Below are 21,146 nucleotides of genomic sequence, written 5' to 3'. Positions count from 1 at the left end.
GAGCAACATGGTGAGACCCCCCTCTCTACAAAACATAGTTAGCTAAGTGTGGTGGCACAGACCTGTGGTCTCAGCTACTTGGGAGGCTGAGGCGGGAGAATCACCTGAGCCCAGGAGGTTGAGGCCGCTGTGAGCTGATTGCACCACTGCACCCCAGGGTGACCCTGTCTCAAAAAAAAAAAAAAAAAAAGAAAAAGAAAAAATATTTTCTCTTGAATATAACTCAAATGCCAGTTCTTCCAGGAAGCGCTCCTGGATCTCTCTGATTGAGTTTATCTCCCTTCTTCTTAAGTCATTTCACTCCACCTGGTCTCTGCCTACAGAACTGGGTAGATCTCAAGCTCAGGGGTGCCCAGCAGAGCCCAACCCAGGGTAATGCCTCTAGGATCTCAAGCCCTTGGCTGGTCCTGCCCTGCACTTTGTGGGACCAGGGGAGCGGGTGGATTGGCTCTGAGCCAAGCACACAACGAGAGCATACTAAGAGCTTGCTGGAGTGTGTTCTTTCAACCAATATTTCCTGAGCACCTGCACTATGCCAGGCCCAGGATCACATGGCTGCCCCTGGAGATCCCATCTCCACCCCCCATCGACCCTCAGCCCACAGTAGATGCCCAAAGTGCTGGCTGCTCTTCACCAAACAATCAAAGGCAAGGGATGGCCTTCCTGCAGCCTTGGAGACAGACAGCCTGGCTCCAGATCCTGCTCACGCCCCGTACTGACCCGGTGACCCTGGGTGGGTCCCTTAACCCCTCTGTGACATGGACACAGTGGTTGCAGCATCTGGAGAGCAGAGTGAGATGACAGGGGTGGCCACACTTAGCATAGCTCCTGGTCCTGGCATGTACTCAGTAGCGGCATCACTTGATATTCTCGTTCCCTAAATGTCCATAAATGTCCCTTGCTGGCTGGGTGGAACCGTTCCCAAGGAAAGAGTGTACAGGCACTCCCGAGTCCCCAGGACCTGGGGCCTTGGGTACTGACCAAGCCCCTAGGGGTGCAGCAGCTTCTCAAGCAACATTCTGGGGCTGCCCCAGAGAGGCCTTGGGCGGGGGAGGGCAGTGCCCGGATTTATCCACCAATCGCACAGGCTGCTGGCACTGAGCACATTCTTATCTGCCCAGCCCAGCATGGGGGGGTGGCCAGGCCGGCCAGGGCGGGACGCTTCCTGGGGGCTGGACACGGAGGAGCCCCAAGCCCTGCTGGGTGGGTGACAGCCGCGGAGCCTCTGAGTGACCCTGCAGGCTGGTGGCCAGCCAGCCGCCCATCTCCCGCACCATGTCGGACGGCGAGGGCCCCTCAGCTGGTGAGTGGCTGCTATATTTACCCACCATGGCTCCGGTTGCAGAGCCAAGGCCACCAGTCACCGAGGGCACTGGGGCCCCCTCAGGCTGCAGGCAGCTGTGAGCTGGACCCCCTTCCTCCTCGCCTGACACCGGGGGGCCTATGCCGCTGGCGGGGGGAGCTTGACCTTCGCAGCTAAGTTTCGCCGCACCCCCTGACTTCCCAGTGAAGCTGCTGCAGGAAGCAGTGTCTGCTGTGAGCCCTCCTGCATCTGGCAGCTGGGGCCAGAGCTGACCCAGGACAGAGAGGCATGGGCTGAGGCGGGACCCATGGGTGGGCTCAGGGTGCCGTGGGCCACTGGATCCCCATGCAGACCAGTATGTGAACATTTATCAGAGGAGTGGGGAGAGCAGACAGCTTCCGTCTGATTCTCCAACTCTGAGACCTCTGGGTGTTCTGAGTCCCTGGTCCGTCAGCACCAGGCAGGCCCTCTGTGTAACCTCATATCCTCTAGGTTCAAACTGGCCAGGGACGCAGGCAGGTGGAAGGACGATCAGATTCTAGGGTCTGCCCACTGTCCTCTGCTCTGCCTGAGACAAGAGGCTGTGGTGGGGACTGGCCGCCCATGTGCCTGGCTGGCTGCCCCTGTCTCCTGCCAGTTACAGGGCCAGCCTTGGCAGGATGGGGGCTGGGGATAGCCGAATCCAGGGTTAAACATGGGGGACTCTGGAGTCAGGCTGTCCGGGTTGAAATTCCAGTTATTTCACCCCCAGGCTGGGTGATCTTGGGCAAGTGGCTTAACTTCTCTGCGTCTCTGTGTCCCCAGGTAAAAATTGAGACCGGGGGTTATGAAAATTAAATTTATGATATTGTGTGAAAGCGTCTGCTGGTGCTGGGGGTTCATACTGGCAGCAGGTGGCACCCTGGGCAGCAGGTGGGCACCCCAGGCAGCAGATGGGCATCCCAGGCAGCTAGGTCTGGCCTCCTCCATCCAGCAGGGCCTCCTTTGTAAGCCAATGATGGTCACTGGCACGTGGATTCCTTATCCATAAAACCCCACCTCAGGGACTCTCAGGAGACATCAAGGTCTCCTGGGGGTGTGGGGCAGATCGTGGGTGATGTCACCCTGAAGATACCCTGTTACTGACAAACGGTCCCAGCACCTGGGCCTGGCTGGGTAGGATTTGAAACAGAGTAAGTGAGAGTGTGAATGTGTGTGTGTGAGAGACAGAGAGAGAGAGAGAGAGAGAGAGAGAGAGAGAGAGAGAGAGTGTGTGTGTGTGTGTGTGTGTGTGTGTGTGTGTGTGTGTGTGTGTGTGTGTGTGTGTGTGTGTGTGTGTGTGTGTGTGTTGGGGAGGGGTACACTGACAGAAGTGACCTGACCTCACCCTCTTCCACTGGGTGCCAGTTGTCCTGGCTGCCAGGAATTGCCCGTCGTGGCTGTGGGGGCCCCAGGAGCCAGCAGACAGCTCTCTCTGGCTGGCCCTGCCCCACACCTGACGCTAGCCCGGAATAGCTCCCCCTCCACCAGGGACATGCCCTGGTTTTAGCAGCTTCTAAAGCCACCCGCATGGAGATGGGTATTTCAGGAAGACTCGGACAATATTTAGCCAGTCAGGACAAAGGAGTGGGCTCTAAGCACGCATGTGTGTGTGTGCAGCGGAGGCCTCACTGTCCCTTCCCGGTTTAGGAGAGGCTCAGCCCGGTTGGGCTGGGAGGTGGGGCCTGGATTCCAGGCTGGCTCTGTCTGTCCTGGCTGGGCAGGTGGCCCTGGGCAGGCTCCGGGTTTGGGTTTCCCATGTTTAGAATGCCATGTGACCGGTTTTTGTCTCTAATATGTGGATTTGAGATTGAACCTGGCTGGCAGGAGTAGAGGTGTCATTTTGGTGCAGGAGGGTATACTTCCTTATGGGTGGTTCTGCAGCACACAGAGTGACGTTCAGGCCTTTCCGGGACTCCTGCCAGCAGGAGCCAGTGGACACGGCCGTGAAATACCCTCACCTGTCTCCAGTACCGACCCCCAAGCCCGTGCCGGCAGTGGGAGCATTCTCAGCTCTCCACTCGTGACCAATGTGACCTAGGGTGGACTACTCAAGGGCACTGTGCCTCAGCTTCCTCATCCGTTAAGTGGGGACAATAATGGGACATGAACTCCTCAACGTGCAATAATGATTAAACGGCTAACAGCAGGTAATTCACCGAAAATAACCCCAGGCTTATTGTTAGTTGTTATAGCTGTTATTATTTAACCAATAAATAAGCAACCCAGAGAGGGAAATGAGGGGACCAGAGGGCCCGCTGTGTCCTGGACACACTGTTCTGTTATTGCCCGGAGGTGGGGGCTATCAGCTCCACCATGTAACTAAGAACACCGAAGCTCAGAGAGGCACACGCAAGGTCACCCAGCTGGTCAATGGCAGAGCTGGGATTCGAACTCAGTTCCCCAGACCTTGTTGGCACAGAACCCAGCTTAGGCCCCACTTCTGGGGGATCCCACCTGCATACCCGAGGAGGGCGAGGCTGGCTATTTTGTGGGGCTTTTTGGCTCTCACCTGAAGGAGCAGCTCTTCTCATTTCAGAGTTAGCCTCTGGCAACTTGGAGAAAAATGGAGTACCCTGTTAGGGTGTCAGGAAAATTCTGCAGAGCAGAGCGCAGCAGGAGGTGGCCGTCCCCTGGATTGATGGCCCTGTGCCTGGGTGGGTGAGCTGGAGCTAAGGTTACCCGGGAGTCAGCGCTGTATTTATAGTAGGAAGTCGCCTGTATCGGCTGGCGGCCGGCACACCCGGCCAGCGGGGGCGCTCCCTTTACAGTTGCCTGCATTCTAGGCTTAGCTCTGTCTCTTAGGGGCAGGGTCACGTCACCTGACTGAACCTCAGTTTCTTCATCTTTAAAATGGGGGGTTCGTCAGTTCCCTCGCTGGGTCTGGAGATAGGGTCTGTAAGTGCTTGGCACCTGCCTGGCACAGAGGGGCCTCAGAACTTTCTGGCTCTACACACCCTGGTTCTGTTGATTGTCTTTCCTGCCTTTCACCTTGTGATTTACCCCCTCTTCCATCCTGGCCAGAATCAGCAGGAAGAGAATCCAGGTCTCTGTGCTGTTAGCTGCCCCTATGCTTGGGAAAGTTTCCAGCAAAGCAACTTGACAATCCTAAGCACCAAAGAACAGGCTGCTGTGTTCTCAGCAGGGCAATGGATGCAGGTCCATCAGAGCCCAGGGTTCAAACCCCAGCTCTCCCACTCCCTAGCTCTGTGGCCTTGGGTGAGTCACTTAACTTCTGTGAGCCTCAGTGACAGATGGGCATTTGCCCAGCTGCAGAGGGTATGGTAAGGACAGACCCCTAACCTGCAGAAATGTTCAGCCAGCAGGGTGACCCTGTCTTTCCTCCTGTGTAACCTTCCGCCAGTCCCACTGGCCACCTCTGGGCCGCGGTCACCCTGCTTGTTCAGTGAGACGTGGGTGCCTTGCTGATGCCTTTTGTGCGTGTGTGTGCCGGGAAGCTGCTCCCCGGTCTTTACCGTCTCTCTCAGTGCCCTGCAGCTTCTGGTTCTCATCAAGACATTCAGCTGGGTGAACTGACAGCGTCCCCCAAAGGCCCCCAAGTACTTGGCTCTCCAAGGACCTCTCTCTGCCTACAGTCGAGGATAGTTTTCCAAGAATGGGGCCTGCAGACACTGGTGGGGCCACCAAACAGCTCATCAGTTCCTCCTGGCATCCTAGAACCCTGAGAGTGCCCAACTTCTTGCCCCCCAGACCTCACAGTCGGCCCCTCACCAGGGACCAGGGCAGCGTCCACCTTCCCTTCCTGTCCTGGCCACCCCCAGCTCTCACCTCTAGTTTCTCCTAGAAGGCCCCCCCAATTTATGCCATCCCAGTTCCCAAGGAGGTTGCGCTGCCCTCTGAGGAGGGGGGACCTGGCACTGTGTCCCTTCCCTGGATTCCAGGGCAGGCAAGTGCTGGAAAGGGCATGAGATGCCTGGAGTGGTCCTGGGACGTGGGAACACCTCGGAGATGACCTGGTGAATGGTGCCAACGAGGCCCCCTGCCCTGCTCATAGGAGTCTTGAGTTGTTGGATGCTACAGGCCTGTCCAAGTGCAGTGGGAGCCTTCGGTGCTGAGTGACCCAGGGCAGGTCACCTTCCATGTGTGACCTCAGAGAGATGGTGTTAGCCATCCACAGGCCAGCACATGGCTCTGGACACATGTCCCGAGTTCTGACATCAGGTACCCCCGCCTCAGCCCCTGTGAAGGGCTGGGCCTGCCTGGGTCGCTCTGAGGGTCCAAGCCGGAGCCCACGGCCCGTGCCTTGTGGGTGCCTGTCCATGGAGTGGTGTCAGGGCACAAGTCCCCTGAGGAGTGGACCGGTTTTATGTGACGTCAGTGGTTCCCAAGGCTGGAGGCAGCGCGTTTTCTTGCTGGGTTTTCTCTTCCTTTACGGTTACTGGCTAGTTCATCCCTTGGGTGGTGATAGGGAGCCAGTGTAAGCTCCAGAGCCGTGGGGAGAGCACCCGGCTTGCTTTAATGTGGTGGGTGGAAGAACTGCAAGAAGGCCCAGACGCCAGGGAGAAGGCTGGAGAGACGGTACTGGGGAGAGAGGTTGAGATCCACACAGGAGAGGAGAGACTGGGAGAAGGGCACAGGGCAGTTTGGCAGCTGCTGAGACTCAGGTGCTGGGAGGGTGCAAGGAAGGCTGAGCCTGATACTGCTGCCCCCGATAGAAGGGCCCACAGGACACACTGCTCACCTTCAGGGCTCTGTGGGGTGACCTGGCAGTGTTTCAGGGCTCAGCTGTAAAACTTAGCCGTGCATGGAGGAGTGGGTAAGAAGATCCCAACCACGCGATGCACCGGCCCTGGATATAGGCAGGCCCGTCTCCGCCCCTCGGCTGTCTCATCTGTAAAGTGGAAGTGACACCATAACCTCAGGGGTGTCAGGGGTATTGGGTGGGATGACTCCTTTTAGCTCCTTATGAACTGTGGGGCTCAAGGGAAGTATGGGTGGTCTCCAGGTATGAGCCTTTGATAGCACCGCAGGTGTGCCGGGCACCTGTGATATTGACACCAAGAAGGACTCAACCCCAGCAGCATCCAGCGACCTCTCATGAGAGGCTGGGAGTGAGGTAGGGACACATAGGAGGTATCCATAGCTGGGGAGCCCCCTTCAGTGCCCTTCACTGTGACCCTACATCCAGGTTCACACCACACTCCCAACCCAAGGGATCTCTTTGTTATGGAGCAGGGGAAACTGAGGCGCAAGAGGACGAGAGACCAGCTCAGTCACCCAGCAAGGGTATGGTAAGCTGGGGCCCAGGCTGGATTCCCAGGCACAGGCCCAGCCTCTCCAGCACTTCTGCTGAGGGCTCTCTCACTTCTCACACCGTCCAGGCTCAGCGGAGCCCTGCCTCCTCCAGGAACCCTTCTCTGAGCTCTGCAGCCCCGGGAACCCTGAGCCTTGGAGCACCCATGCCCCAGCCCTGCTCCCCTTCGTGGGCAGTAGCTTTGAGCGGCGCCACCCCAGCCCGCTGCCCTCCTCATAGAAGTTACGAGCTGTGAGATGCTATAGGCATGTCCAGGTGCGCCTGAAGCCTTCGGTACTGTGTGACCCAGGACAGCTCGCTTCTGTGTGTGGCCTGAGAGATGCTGCTTCGTTAGCGTCCTCCCACTTATCTGTTAGCCACCCACAGGCCGGGGCACAGCTCTGCACATGCATCCCAAGTTCCAGCATCAGGCAGGCCCAGGTACCGCTCAGCCCTGCCCTCGCTGGGCACACAAACCTCCAAGCGGCAAAATAATACCTTCACGTGACTAGGGACCCCATGCCAGTGAAGAAAGCGCCCCTGTGGACTTTTTCATCTATGACAAGAGATGCAGGTTAGAAATTCTACTTGGAAAGGAAAGCTATCCACTTCTGTTCTTTTAAAGTATTGGGTCAATTCTAATGGAGTGTTTTTAAGATAGCAAGATAGCTTTTATTATCTATCTATCTATCTATCTATCTATACATATATATATATATATTTTTTAGACAGAGTCTTACTCTGTTGCCCAGGCTGGAGTGCAATGGTACAATCTCGGCTCACTGCAACCTCTGCCTCCCAGGTTCCAGCAATTCTCCTGCCTCAGCCTCCCGAGTAGCTGGGACTACAGGTACACACTGCCACACCCAGCTAATTTTTGTATTTTCAATAGAGACGGGGTTTCACAATGTTGACCAGGATGGTCTCGATCTCTTGACCGCCTAATCTGCCCGCCTCAGCCTCCCAAAGTGCTGGGATTACAGGCGTGAGCCACTGCGCCTGGCCTTTTTAAATTATATTTTTAAAAGAAAGTTTTTTAAATGAAAAGCAGTTAAATGAATGCAAATGCTTACAACTTTTGAATTTAGCATTTGCAACCATTTCACTAATTTTTTTCTTGAAATTTACAGTCAAAATAAAATATAGAAATTGGTTGCTGAGGTAGGTAAAAGGTCACTTATAGTCAACCATTTCAAATTTTCAATTTTTGCACTTTGATTTCAACATTTTGCCTTCATCACAACAGCCTCTTTGGTTTTTATTTTGTTCCTTACTCTTTTTTACATAAGTCAGAATGGGATCGGGATGGTCTGGAATAAACAAATCTCAGTGGCTCAAAGCCACAAAAGTACACTTCTCTCTTATACAAAGTCCACTGCAGGTCTGGTGACCCCGCCGCCCAGGGCAGGTCCCCTACTCGGTGACCCAACCAGTGTGATGCTTCCATAAAGACCCATGTTTTCTCAGTCACTGCAGCCAGCCAGGAACAAGACGGAGACACAGTACCACTTAAATGCACCCACCAGGAAGTAACCCACCTTGCCAAGGCCAGAATTTCACTGGCTACAGCAAGCCACGAGGCCACAATGAATGGCCAGAGGGCAGGGTGTGGCCCTCTGTGAGGAACAGTCTTAATGTTGGCACCCCTTTCATTGAGATCCCCCATTGTCTGCACCCCTTTCATTGAGTTCCCCCCATTGTCGGCACCCCTTTCATTGAGTTCCCCCCATTGTTGGCACCCCTTTCATTGAGATCCCCCCCATTGACCATTTGTTTCTTTGTTTTTTAAGTAATTTATTTTAATTATGAAATAGAGCACATTGTATGAACTGTGGGCAACAGGTATCGAAAATGTAAATCATGTGATTTCCAATACGAAAATCATAACGCAAAGGACAAGATTTTTCAAAACTTCGCTCCCTCCCACGGACTTGCATTTGCATTTTAAAGCACAAAAATAAATTTCTGAATGATTCGGTCATAACCTCCAGTGAGAAAAAGCATAACCAAGAAAAATCTTAGCTAGAAATCCCTGCCTGCCTCGACCTCCCAAAGTGTTGAGATGACAGGTGTGAGCCACCGTCCGTCCCTGTTGACTTTAAATGGTGGGTGTGTACATACATATATAGCACACGCATGCACTCACACTACGAAACACATTTAAATTAAACTTTGCAGTATAGCAGGGGACTGTGGCCACACACATCATACATTGCTTTGTATGAGATAAGATCAGTTTTAAAAATAATGTTTGCAAAGTCTAGCGTTTGCCTATGAACCTGTCATGAGAGTCAGTGACGTCAACTTGGATTGCTAGAAATAAACCCAGAACTGTGCCTGGGACTTCTGAGCTCCGTGTGGGGAGTCTTCAGCTCTGTGTTCCAGCCTCGAGGCCAAACTGTTTAGAGAACTCTCTACCAAGTTTAAACACATCTTTCAGGAATCCCGCCTCATTTATTTTGGGTGGAAAAACATGTCAAGCACTGGTGCCGGTGCAGAAAACACCCTTCCTGCTGCTTCGCGCTCACAGTCTGAGTTGACCTCTGGCTCTGCGGACGCTCACTGAGGCCGTGCTGTGTGCGCGGAGCCCCCACCACCAGGCACTGCGGTGTGAGGCTGGAGCAGGGAATTCAGCCCTGGGTCTCCTCTGTGGGATTTGTCACCCCAGCCCGCTTTGCTGTCCTTGTCCTGAGGTTACCGGTGGCCTAAACAAGAACGTATACAGTAGGCACTAAAAAATGGTGGCTCCCGGCCAGACGCTGTGGCTCACACCTGTAATCCCAGCACTTTGGGAGGCCAAGGCGGGCGGATCATGAGGTCAGGAGATGGAGACCAGCCTGGCTAACATGGTGAAACCCCATTTCTACTAAAAATACAAAAAATTCGCTGGACATGGTGGCGCACACCTGTAGTTCCAGCTACTCGGGAGGCTGAGGCAGGATAATCTCTTGAGCCCAGGAGGCAGAGGTTGCAGTGAGCCAAAATCTCGCCACTGCACTCCAGCCTCAGCGACAGAGTGAGACTCCATCTCAAAAAAAAAAAAAAAAAAAAAAAAAAACAAAAAAAAAAACGGTGGTTCCCCTTCCCCTAGGTCCTTTTACACATTCAGTTCCACATGACGCCCCTTTTAACCAATGCAGTCAACATTATTCCATTTTACAGATGAGCAAATGGAGATTTAGAGAAATCTAATGGCTTGTCCACGGTCACACAGTGAGTCACTGAGTCAGACGGGACTGAGACACAGGTGCGCTGTCCCCAGCCTGGGGCTGCCCACCTCAGGAGGATCAGAAGAGTGGCGCTCCTTCCCTGCTGGCTGCAGGGGTGGACTTGGGGGAAGGGCTTTCCTTGGGAGCCAAGCCCAGCAATTCCGTCTGAACTTTTTGGGAGGCAGGAAGAGATCTCAGAGAGAGCCTGCCTTTGGAGCCTGGACACTTGGCCCTGAGCCAGCTCTGTGGCGGACGCACTGGCTACAGGCAGGCCCTTTGCCTTGGGAGGTTCCCACAGGAGGGGGAGGAGGCAGGTGTGCTGCATGGAGGGAAACAGGCATCTTCCCTGTAGCAGAAGCCCAGGGCTCAGGAGGTGCCTCCCAAGCCCCTGCGTCTCTCTTGAGTGGTTTTCTGCTTGCTGGGGACAACAACCAAGGCCTGGTACCCAGCTCTACCCTGTGGCCAGAGCCGACCCAGCTGCACCCCGCATGCTGGGCCCCTCCACGCAGCCCAGGGCCTCACACCATCCCCATTCTGCTGCTGGTGGATGCTTCTATCAACCTCATGCCCAAGAAGGGTGGCTGAGGCTGGCATAGAGCCTTGTGCTGTGTCCCCACCCCTCGAGCAGGGCTCCTGGATCTTCTTGGGGAAAGGAGCTCCAGTGGTTGGGAGCTCTGGTTTGTTGGGCGCCTGCCGCGTGCCCTGCCCTGGGCGGCTCTCTGCTCTCCTGTTTGCTAACCTGCGCTTGCCTCAGCTCTGTCGGGCACTGTGCCCATCTCACAAGGCCAGACACCCAGGATAAGCGTGATTAAGGAGACAGAAAAACAGTCACCAACTCTGGGAAAAAATCATGAGCTCCTAACTCTCCTGGAAATGTATAGAAATGGCGAGGAGGACAGAGGTTTCTTCCAGGCCTGGACCAAAGGACCAGCCTCTGAGCCAGGAGAAAGGCAGGCCTGGGGTGGCCCAGAGGGGCCCAGATGTGCAGGACACATTGGGGAATGCCAGCTGTCTGGACTGATGGAGGACAGGGTCTGAGGGGAAGGAGGAGCTCTATTCTAAAGTGGATTTGGGGCCACCTCGGCTGCCAGGTTGGGGGACAGTGGGGAAGGGTGGATGTCCCCTGGGTGAGGGCCTGTCAGAGACCCCAGGGACATCCTGTCTGTGTCCATGTCCCATTCACCAAACTCAGGTCTGCACAGCACCAGGGCTGGGCTGGGCCTTAGGAACTCAGGGGCTAGCAGGGTAAGCTGCAGGGTCAAGCTTGGGCCCACCTCTTTGCTGTCTGCAGGGGCTCGGGGTAAGGACACCTGGTCACTGGGAGGCCTGAGTGGAAGGCACCAAGCCCACCCCAGCCACAGGGGACTTGGTGCTGCCGCAGGGGTCCCGCTGCAGGGCCGGCAATGCACAGGACGGGGCCTCATCTCACCTTAGACACTTGGCTGAGTCAGGAGTGTTAGCCCAACACAAATCCACCCGCTCCTGGAGTTTCTTCCTTCTCTTTCCATCTTGAAACACTGAGCTTGTTGAGAGGGGTAAACACTTGGCAGTGACTCCAAAACCAGGGGCGAGGTGCCCTAAAAAGGTTCCCTTAGGGCCGAAAGCTGTGACATCCATGAGATAGATCATGCATGCCTGGATGTTTGGGAGGAGCCCCATTCACTGCCAAGGCATAATTCACCCGGGATGCGTAGGCAGGAGGTGTGGCTGCAGCCAGGATTCCCAGGGCCCCGCAAGGTCTGCCTGGTGACACTAGCTAAGAGCCTGACACAGGGATGGCATCGCTGCTCTGGGACAGCCGCTGCCTGCAGCTCAGAGCATGTGGGGTCCTGGGATCCTGGGCTTGCCCTGAGGCTGTGGAAATCTGTGGGGGCAGCTGGTCAGGGGACTGGTGCTCACGTTCCTCTGAGGTTTCGGGGAGGAAAAGGGAAGGGCCAGTGACGCTCAAGGCTGCAGCTCTGTGGAAGGTGTCCTGGGTTCCAATCCTGGCTTTGTTATCTTTTTTTTTTGTCTCGGTAACACCTTTGTTGAGATGTATTATATAATTCACACATTTAGACCCAGGGTGATGACTCATACTTGCAATCCCAGCACTTCAGGAGACCAAGGCAGGAGGATCCCTTCAGCCCAGGAGTTCAAGAGCAGCCTGGGCGACAAGTTGGAGGCTGTAGTGAGCCATGATGGCACCACTGCACTCCAGCCTGGGTGGCAGAGCAAGACCCTGTCAAAAAAAAAAGAAAGAAAGATAAAAATAAAAAAACTACACATTTAAAAGTGTACATTAAATGGTTGTTAGTATATTCAGAGTTGTACAACCATCACCACTATCAAATTTAGAACACTTTCATCGCCCACAGAAAAGCCCAGCACCCGTTAGCCGCCCCCGCTTCCAGCCTTCCTGCCCACAGCCCCGGCAACCACTAATCCACTTTGTTTCTATAGATTCGCCCATTCTGCATTTTTCATGTGAGTGGAATCCTGTAACACGTGGCCTTTTGTGCCTGGCTCCTCTCACTTAGGAAACATTTCGGGTTCATTCACCCTGGAGCCCGTGTCCATCTTCATTCCTTCTTAGTGCCGGCTAATACCCTGTCATAGAGATATGCCGTGTTGCCCATCTGTTCTCCAGTGGATGGGCATTTGGGTTATTTCCACTTTTTGGCTACTATGAGTACCACTGCTATGAACACGCGTGTACCGGGGTCTGTGTGAACATATGTTTTTGTTTCCCTTGGGTGCACACCGGGAAGCGGACTGCTGGATCATACGGTGACTGTTTGCTGCACATTTTTGAGGAACTGCCAGACTGTTTCCAGCACTGGCTGCGCCATCTTCCATTCCCACCTGCAGGGCATGCTGGCTGTGACTCCTCACATCGTCACTGGCCCCTGTTCCGTCTTCTTGCTCCCAGCCATCGTAGCGGGTGTGAAGTGGTATCTCACTGTGGTTTTGATTTGCATTTCCCGAGTGGCGAAGGGTAGGACTGAGCATCTTTTCATGTGCTTATTGGTCATCACCTCTTGGCTTTGCCACCTTAAGCCTCAGTTTTCATGTCTGTAAAATGGGGACAATGGCGGCACCTGCCTCATAGACTGTGATGAGGACTCAGTGAGATAATGTCAGGGTCCTGGGACATTTGCTGCTTGAAGCTGCAGGCTGGGGTTAGGGTCCCTGCTCTGAAAGCTGGTATGAGGGAGGGACATGGAGAAGGCCAGAAGCCTGGAGGTTTCTGTGAGCCCCAAAGCCACAGAGAAAGGGACAAACAGCACTTTGTTAGCGAGGGTGCTCACCTCCCAGCCCAGCCCTGGGGTGTTTCTGCTGGAGCTCTGAAGCTCTGCTGTACTGCAGCAGGCCGAATGAGCCCGGCGTATCTATGCAGCCGTGACGAAACGTAGATGGGACACGTTCAACGCAGGCAGCCCTGGCCCATCACTTGGGCTTCTGGCTTTTCTCGTGGGGAGTTATTGGGCTTCTGCCCCGTGGCTGCTCCCCAGTGGAGTGACCTCGTGCCCCTTGGACTTGCTGTGGCTGGCTTTGCCAAGCCTGCGTCTGTGGATGGAGAGATCTGGAAGTCGGCCAGGAGTGTCCTCCTGAGAGGCTGGCTGTCTCTGCTCCTTATCAGGGAGGCTCTGGCCTGGTGGAGGTGCCGATGGTCAGGCCGATTGTGTACCTGTCACCTGAGCCCGGAGCCAGGCGGGAGCTGAGGTAACACCACCAGCCTGTCACCGGTGGGAAACAAATCCACCTCTAACAGCAGGCTCACCTGGCTGCCCCAGAGGGAACGATTCATGTTCTATGCTGGAAACCGGTGGGAGAAGAGAGAGAGGCTCCCCTGGTGGCCCTCGGATGTTCAGTTGAGTCTGCAATCTGGGAAAAGCAGGTCGATTTGATGAGAACTCCAGGCTCCAGTGCCAGGTGCTGGCAGCACACAGTGGCAGTGGGGGAGGGGGGTCCCCAGCTGTTTCCGGGCCCTGCTGCTGTGTCCTTGCTCACTTGGGACCACATTAGAAAGTCAGGGAGGGGAGCATGACTGAGGAATCAGGTTGATTTTTTTTTGGTATTCAAGCTCGCCACCAGGTGCTGTGTGATCTTTGCAAGTCGGATAACCTCTCTGGGCCTTTGTCTCCTTCTGTGCAAAACAAAGCTGATGACACCTTATAGGGTGCTTGCTATGCATGATGAAATATTGCCCATATTCAAGGGCACAGTGGGGGGATCAGGATGGGCTTTCATTTTAAGTCGAGCCCCCTAAAAAGCAGAGCTTCCATTCCATGGATGTGGCTTATTGAGAGGGGCACTCAGGAGAAAGCTGTGAAGGAGATGGGGAGGCAGGACCGGATTCCAGGTGGAGCCCAGCTTGATTTTGTTCATCATCACCTCCACTGCCCCTGAGTCTAACCTGAGCGCCCCTCAGCTCAGGGCTTCTTCCTCTGCCCTTGAAGGAAGCATCCATGGAAGCCTGGGGTGGCGTCGGGGAGAAGTCCCCTGCTCTCCAGAGCCTGGCTCAGAGACGATGCCCCACAGGTGTTGGCTCCCTCACCTCCCACCTCCGGCCTCAGTTTCCCCATCTGTGAAATGAACCGGCTGGAGCAAATGACCTTCCAGTGTAGTACTAGGCCCTTTTCTTTCTTTTCTCTTCCCTCCCCTCCCCTCCCCTCCCCTCCCCTCCCTTCCCCTTCCTTCCTTCCTTCCTTCCTTCATTCCTTCCTTCCTTCCTTCCTTCTTCCTTCCTTTTCTTTCTTTCTATCTTTTTTTCCTCTCTGTCATCGCCCAGGCTGGAGTGCAGTAGCACGATCGCAGCTCACTGCAACCTCCACCTCCCAGGTTCAAACTATTCTCTTGCCTCAGCCTCTCAAGTAGCTGGAACTACAGGTGCCCACCACCATGCCCAGCTAACTTTTGTATTTTTAGTAGATATGGGGTTTCACCATATTGGCCAGGCTGGTCTCAAACTCTTGACCTTGTGGTCCGCCTGCCTCAGCCTCTGAAAGTGCTGGGATTACAGGCGTGAGCCGCTGCGCCTGGCTGGTCCTTTTCTTAAAAAAGAAAATATAAAGAAACCGTCCAAGCAATCATTCCCTTAGCCACCAACCACATCCCAAGCACCTACTGCCAGCCAGGCCACTGCTGGGTCCTGGGACACAGAGGACAGCCTGCCCCTCACCAGGAGCTCCAGGAGCTCACAGCAGATGGGGAGACAGACAAGCAGATGGACAATGAGAGCCCAGTGTGCAATGTAGGGTGGGCAGGGGAGAACCATAGGGGGTGGGCAGGGGAGGCTTCCTGGAGGAGTAGCCCTGAGTCAGGTCTTGAGGCACAAGTGGAAGGTAACAAGGGGCCTCTGTGTGGAGGGTCCTGGGTGACCCAGCACAGAAGCAGAGGCGGCAGCAGCTGTTGAATGGTTAATCAGCCATTCAACAAACATTTACTGATCAGCTACAGACAAAGATGGCAGCATGATTCCTGTCCTCGGGCACCAGACTCTTGGAGCAGGGGAGATGTCATACAGAAAACAGTCAAGATAAATAGAAAGCCCACAGTGTGTGTGACGGGGAGGAGGGTGCTGAGGATGGGGTGTCACGAATCAGGGAAAGGGAATCAGAGCAGGGCTATAGAGAGAGGCCTGAACACTTGAGAAGGACCTCAGGGACATGAAAGACCAGGCCATGGAGCTTCCAAGAAAAGGGTATTCTGGCAGAAGAGGGGGCAGCAGGTGCAAAGGCCCTGAGGTGGGAGTGCCTGGTCTTTTCAAGGAATAGCAGTGAAGTCAGTTTGGGCAGAGTGAACCCCAGAACTCGGGTGGAAAATGGGCTTAGACAGCGGGGGTCAGAAAGACCCACAGGGGTCTTTCTGCAGTCTGAAAAGGATGTTGGTATTGACCCTGAGTGAGAAGGGAGCGGGGCGGGGGTTCGGGCAGAGGAGTGACAGGATCTCACATCCATTTTACAAGCAGGTGACAGCAGGTGGGAATGCTCATTCCCAGCGAGCCTGAGCATCAGAAGATAAGAAGAAGCAAACCCAAGGCCCTTTGCAGCCCATGCTGGAGGCATCCGTCACAGCATCCCAGACGCAGCTACTCCAGAGACACCATTAATCGGCCCCTGAGAGGTGCTGATGTTTAAAATGCCCTCAGCCAGCTTTCTTGGTTCAAATGCACTGAGAGTTCCCAGTTCTTTGCCTCGAGACAGCACCAATAGCACAGCCCCCCGGAGAGGCATTTCCCTTCTTATATCCTCAGGAAGATACCCGAAATTCCAAGTCCTTGTCCCTAAATTCCCCATGGCAAGGTCTGGAAATGATGACACACACCCACAATCCCACACACATGAACACACTCTCAGACATGCTCATCACCAACGCCAGGGTTGCCGGGTGGAATGCAGGACATCCAGCTAAATGTGAATTTCAGATCAACAACAACTGCTTAGTGGAAGTGGAAGCATGTCCCAAATATTGCTCTTTCTTGGCAGCTAAGGAATCTCCCCCTGAACTGCCCCTGCACCCCAGCGCCTCCAGGGCAGCAGAAAGTGTTCTGGTCCTTGGCTGTGGGAAGGCTGGGCCCAAGGAGCCAGCTGCCTGCCGAGATGCCCACTGGAGAGAGGGTGTTGTCCCAGGGAATAGTGCTTGCCTTGCAGCCTGGGACTCAGCTGCCACTGTGGGGCCTCCAGACTCTGATCCTTAGTAGCTGGTGAACCGCAGCTTCCCAGGGCCAATGGTCTTCCTGTGTGGCTTCTCAGCCCTTTTTAAGGAAGTGATTTATGGCTCTGAGAAAATGGTCAGTCAGGGAGGAAGCACAGGGGGCCTGGTTTCCTTTAGAAAATGCACAGTTTTAGGCTAAGCGCGGTGACTCACGCCTGTAATCCCAGCACTTTGGGAGGCCAAGGCAGGCGGATCATCTGAGGTCAGGAGTTCAAGACTGGCCTGGGCAGCATGGTGAAACCCCGTCTCTACTAAACATACAAAAATTAGCCAGGCATGGTGACAGGTACCTGTAGTTCCAGCTGCTTGGGAGGCTGAGGCAGGAGAATTGTTTGAACCCGGGAGGTGGAAATTGCAATGAGTGGAGATCGCACTCCAGCCTGGGCGACACAGCGAGACTCCATCTCGAGAACAAAACAAAACAAACCCCACAGTTTTAAACTGCAGTTTTTTAAAAAAATGATGAAACCTGAATAAGAAAATAAACCCTACTATGTATGTATCAGGGCAGAACTATCCCAGGAGGCTGGAAGGCAGGGCGTACAGTGAAAGAACAGGGCCTGTGATTTGAGGCAGCCGTGGTGTTGACTCCCCGCTCTGGCATCTACGGGCAAGGGACTGCACCTGGCCCGGCCTTAGCTCCCTCAGGATGGCAGTGAGCCGGAAGCAGGGAAGCGGGCGCAGTGGGCAGGCACATGTGGAGGGTCTTGCAAAGACACGTGGGGTTGACTCGTACCCCAGAGAAGAGGCCGCAGTTCCCCCACACCTGCTTTCCGAGGGACGTTTCATCTCCACCCAGTGGCTGGGACAGAACACTTCAGGGGGAATCCTCATTGCAGTTAAGTCTGAGCCCCCTGGCCTGGCAATGCTGGCCCTCCCTGGGGGGTCAAAGGGATCCCTGCGGGCCCCTCCGGCCTCCCTGCCCAGGACCCACCCTCCCCTCCACAGCCCAGGCAGACGGATGCTCTGCACAATCCTCAGTGCTTCTCACCTGGTGCCTGCCAGCAGCAGTCCCCCTTCCTGGAACGCCTTGTGGTCCCCAGCAAAGCCCTCCTTCACTCCCCTTACTCACTCCCTGGCAGGGAGGGGCCTCCTCCGTACAGCGACAGCCCCTGAGCAGCCTCCATCACTCGTGAGGTCCGTGTCTGTGTCTGTCCATAAATGGTGAGTGTCTGAGGGCACGGCTGGTGTCTGAGTCGTCTCTACCCCAGCCCTGGCATGTAGTAGATGCTCAGTGGTGGTCCTGCTATTTCTCTGTTGCCGATTCTTGTCATTCCTCCTTAGAATGTGCTTTGGAAAAGAGCTGTCTGCAAGGCCCTTACAAACACTATCCTGTTTTCTCTTCCTTACACCCACATCAGCTAAGTATTATTATCATCCCCAGTGTACGGGTCAGGAGACAGAGACTCAGAGTGGATTATCACGCAGCTACTCCATGGAGGCAGAGGCTCCACTGCTGGGCTGCCAGGTGGCAAAGCCAGAGGGCTTTCCAACAAGGGCCCCCAGCCCAGGTCTGTGTCTAAGACCCACATTGGCTCTGCTACGGCATCACTGGCAGCTCCTGGATAAATCCTTCCCCTCTCCAGGACTCAGTTTCCTGGTCTGTGAAATGGGGGATGCTGCAGTTGCTGATGTCTAAAGTGGCTCAGCACTGGGATGCAAGGACACAGACGCTGCCAGCCTTTGCTGGAGTCCTGGCATCCCTGGAGTGCCAACCTTCTGAAGACATTTATTTGTCCCAGCACTAAGCTGCTTCTTGTGACGTCACGGTAATCCTGTCTCAGGCAGTGATGTCACCAGCTGGGCGGGTCTGCTGGGGTGAAGAGGGGGCCCCATCTCCCAGCCTGGAATGCCGCCTCCCCTGCCCCCTGCCTCCCACCATGGTGGCATGCATGGTATTCGAAGCTGTGGGAGTCCTCTGGGGTGCAGGGGGCTCCATCAGACCTCTGGGTGGGGCCGTGACTCCCAGGCCAGCTGCCTGGCTCCCACGTGGGAGGAGTAGGTTGCAGACAGACCTCCCAGGGCCCACTTTGGTGGTCTTGAATTTTGGTTCTCTACTTTCAACTTCTGTTTGACTCAACTGCACAGCTGGAGATAGAGGCGTGGGCGGACAGGGTGTGCATGCATGAACTCACTTCTTCCGAACCTTGTTTTGAGGACAAATGAGTCAGCTTGGCACCCCAGCACGGGCAGAGAGCACTGGCAAAGCTCTCTACCAGCTGCATTATCTGAGCACGTGTCTCAGCCTCACCGAGCCTCAGTTTCCTAACCTATAACATGGGATGAGGAATATGAAGCCCACCCAGTGCTGCAGAAGCTTCTCCAGGTCTTGCCGGTGAAGCCTGGTCCAAGAGAGGGGCTCAGAAGAGCTTTTGCTTCCCCCCTCCCCACCATGACCCAGGGACAGCAGGCACCTGCCTCTCGGGTCCATGCAGCATTACAGGAGGGCACAGGTGGCCCCAAAGAAAAGCTGTAAACCTAACCGGCTGTAATCCCGCTAATGGTTTGTCTTCTTTTCATCAGAAGGAGGCCCAGCCTTCTACACGGGGCAAGGGACAACAGGTGCTTGTGCTCCTTTGGGAAATGGGATGGAGCTCAGAAGAAAAGTCAGGCATTGGTGCCTTATCTTTCCTGGCAAAGCTGGGGCCTCTGGGCCCGATCCCCGCTGGCAGCCAAAGGGTGGCATGAATAATGGAAAGGCTGGTATGCAGTTCCCAGCCACCCAGCCAGTGACAGGAGCTGAGGGGGAAGGACCGCGGAGGACAGGCAGCTTCCGACAGCCTTGGGGGCCTGGACACCTGGGGAGCCTGGGGCTGCAGAGGGGCCTGAGAGGGACTGTGCTGACGCTGCCCAAGAGTCAGGAGTCCCTGTGTCAGTGTCACTTTGAAGCTTAAATCTCAAGTCCCATGCACTGTGTGTCCTTGGGCAGGTCGCTTGACCTCTCTCAGCCCTCCTCTTCTTGCTGTGACATCCTCATCTGGTGGTTGTGGAGGCTTCAGAAGAGAGGTTACCAAGTGCCTGGTGCACAGCGGGCGCTTAGTGGTGGCAGCTGTGGAGCGCTGGGGACAAAGGAGCCGCTGAATATGTTGGTTCCTGTCCTGGCCGAGGACTGGCTGTGTGGCGCTGGGCCAGCCTCTTCCCCATTCTGGGGCCACTTACCCTCCTGGAAAACAGGGCATCTCTCTGGATCCCCAAGCTTGCAGGACCCCAATTCTAATTCACATGGATGCTGGCTGCTGGCTCCATTGCCAGCCCTCTGAAGGGGCAGGCTGGGAACTGAGTTGTGTGCATAGTAGGTGTGCGGGGACCCAGTGGGAGCAGCAAGAAGTGTGGCCTGAGGACGCAGTGGGCAGGAGCCTGGCCCCGGACCCACCCTGGAGCAGGCCCCAGGCCCAGGGTCAGTATGCGAGGCTGATTCACAGATGAGGAACTCGACGCTCAGACAAGGTCAAGGACCTGCCCAGGGTCCCCTGCCGGCAAGTGGCAGAGTCTAGCTCCCACGGCCACACCTGTGGCCCACAGCCCCTCGCCTACCAGGATGGCTCCATAAGAGGACAGCATCTGACCCCAGGATGGCTTTCAGCAAAATGCAGCCAGGAAGGGGAGTTGTGCTGGGTGAGGTCACCAGGGTGCCAAGGAGCTAGCTATCCAAGGTCAGCAAGAGCTGGACCCTGGGAAAGGACCCCAGGAGGTGACTGCAGGTGGCACATCTGACGGCGTCAGGTTGGGGGGCGCTGGCCAATGCCAATCCCTTCCGATTTAAGGGGGTTTAGTGATGAGGGCAGGGTTGGGCAGCATGACCCATAGTGGTCATTGGGTGGCAGTCCTGGCCCTGCCCTGCTGATCCAGCAAGGTGGGAGGCAGAGGGCTGACCAGCAAGACCACTCCAGCCTGCTCCTGTGAGTCACCGGCTGGCTCCAGGCACAGGCAAAGGCCGAGGGAGGCCTCTGGCTGGGGTTCCCACGGTGAATGGTGTGGTGAAGGAACATCAGTTCCTTGGTGTTCCTGGTGGGCTTTGGGGAAATCTTTACTTCAGATAACAGAGTGAGTAGGTAGATGGTTAGGAGCCATGTGACATTCTAAGCATATCCCTAAAGAATGGTGGGGTCATCGGCCAGATTTCCAGCACCTAAAACCTTTGGCCAGTGGTTCTCAAACCCTGGTGGGCACTGCAGTTGCCTGGAGGTGGGGAGGTGATTGGTAAAAAATGACACCTTCCCAAGACCCCAGACCTGTGGAACCTGAATCTTGGGGCTCTGGAGTGCTTCCCATGCCCCCGGCGTTTGAAGCCCACTGTGTCAGGTACCCTCGAGCATGAACAAAGACTCTCAATGCCCCGCTCATGTCCACATCCCTGTGTTCCCAGCCTCACACATCCTCACACAGCCTGCACTCTCACCGGGCAGGTGTACACTCATCTGCATGGACTCACATCCACGGGGACGCGCGTGCTCCTGTGCCCACACCAACACTCAGTTCTATACATACACACCTAGGACCGGTGGCACAATTTGCAGGGCCAAGTGTAAAATGAACACATGGAGCTACTGTTTAAGAATTGTTACCAGGGCTGGGTGTGGTGGCTCACGCCTGTAATCCCAGCACTTTGGGAGGCTGAGGCGGGTGGATCACAGGTCAGGAGCTTGAGACCAGCCTGGCCAAC

General features: G+C 55.3%; 1 protein-coding gene across 3 annotated transcripts in view; it reads left to right on the top strand.

Moving 5' to 3' along the window:
* The first annotated feature begins 1,111 nt into the window (after nt 1–1,111).
* The window catches only part of EML1 (EMAP like 1), a 205,113-nt gene continuing 185,078 nt past the window's right edge, over nt 1,112–21,146 (top strand). Inside the window, exon 1 of one of the 3 annotated variants that reach the window (XM_032287432.1) lies at nt 1,112–1,303. In XM_032287432.1, coding sequence (XP_032143323.1) covers nt 1,276–1,303 — 28 coding nt within the window. In that variant the 5' untranslated portion in view covers nt 1,112–1,275. The remainder of the gene's footprint in view (nt 1,304–21,146) is intronic. The other 2 variants (XM_032287438.1, XM_032287440.1) reach the window with 2 other exon arrangements.

This window comes from Sapajus apella, unplaced genomic scaffold (genome assembly GCF_009761245.1).
Source record: "Sapajus apella isolate SASKATOON/1434 unplaced genomic scaffold, GSC_monkey_1.0 scaffold20, whole genome shotgun sequence".
Taxonomy (NCBI): Eukaryota; Metazoa; Chordata; class Mammalia; order Primates; family Cebidae; genus Sapajus; species Sapajus apella.
Note: the sequence above shows the minus strand (reverse complement) of the source record. Positions and strands in the feature narration are given on the sequence as shown.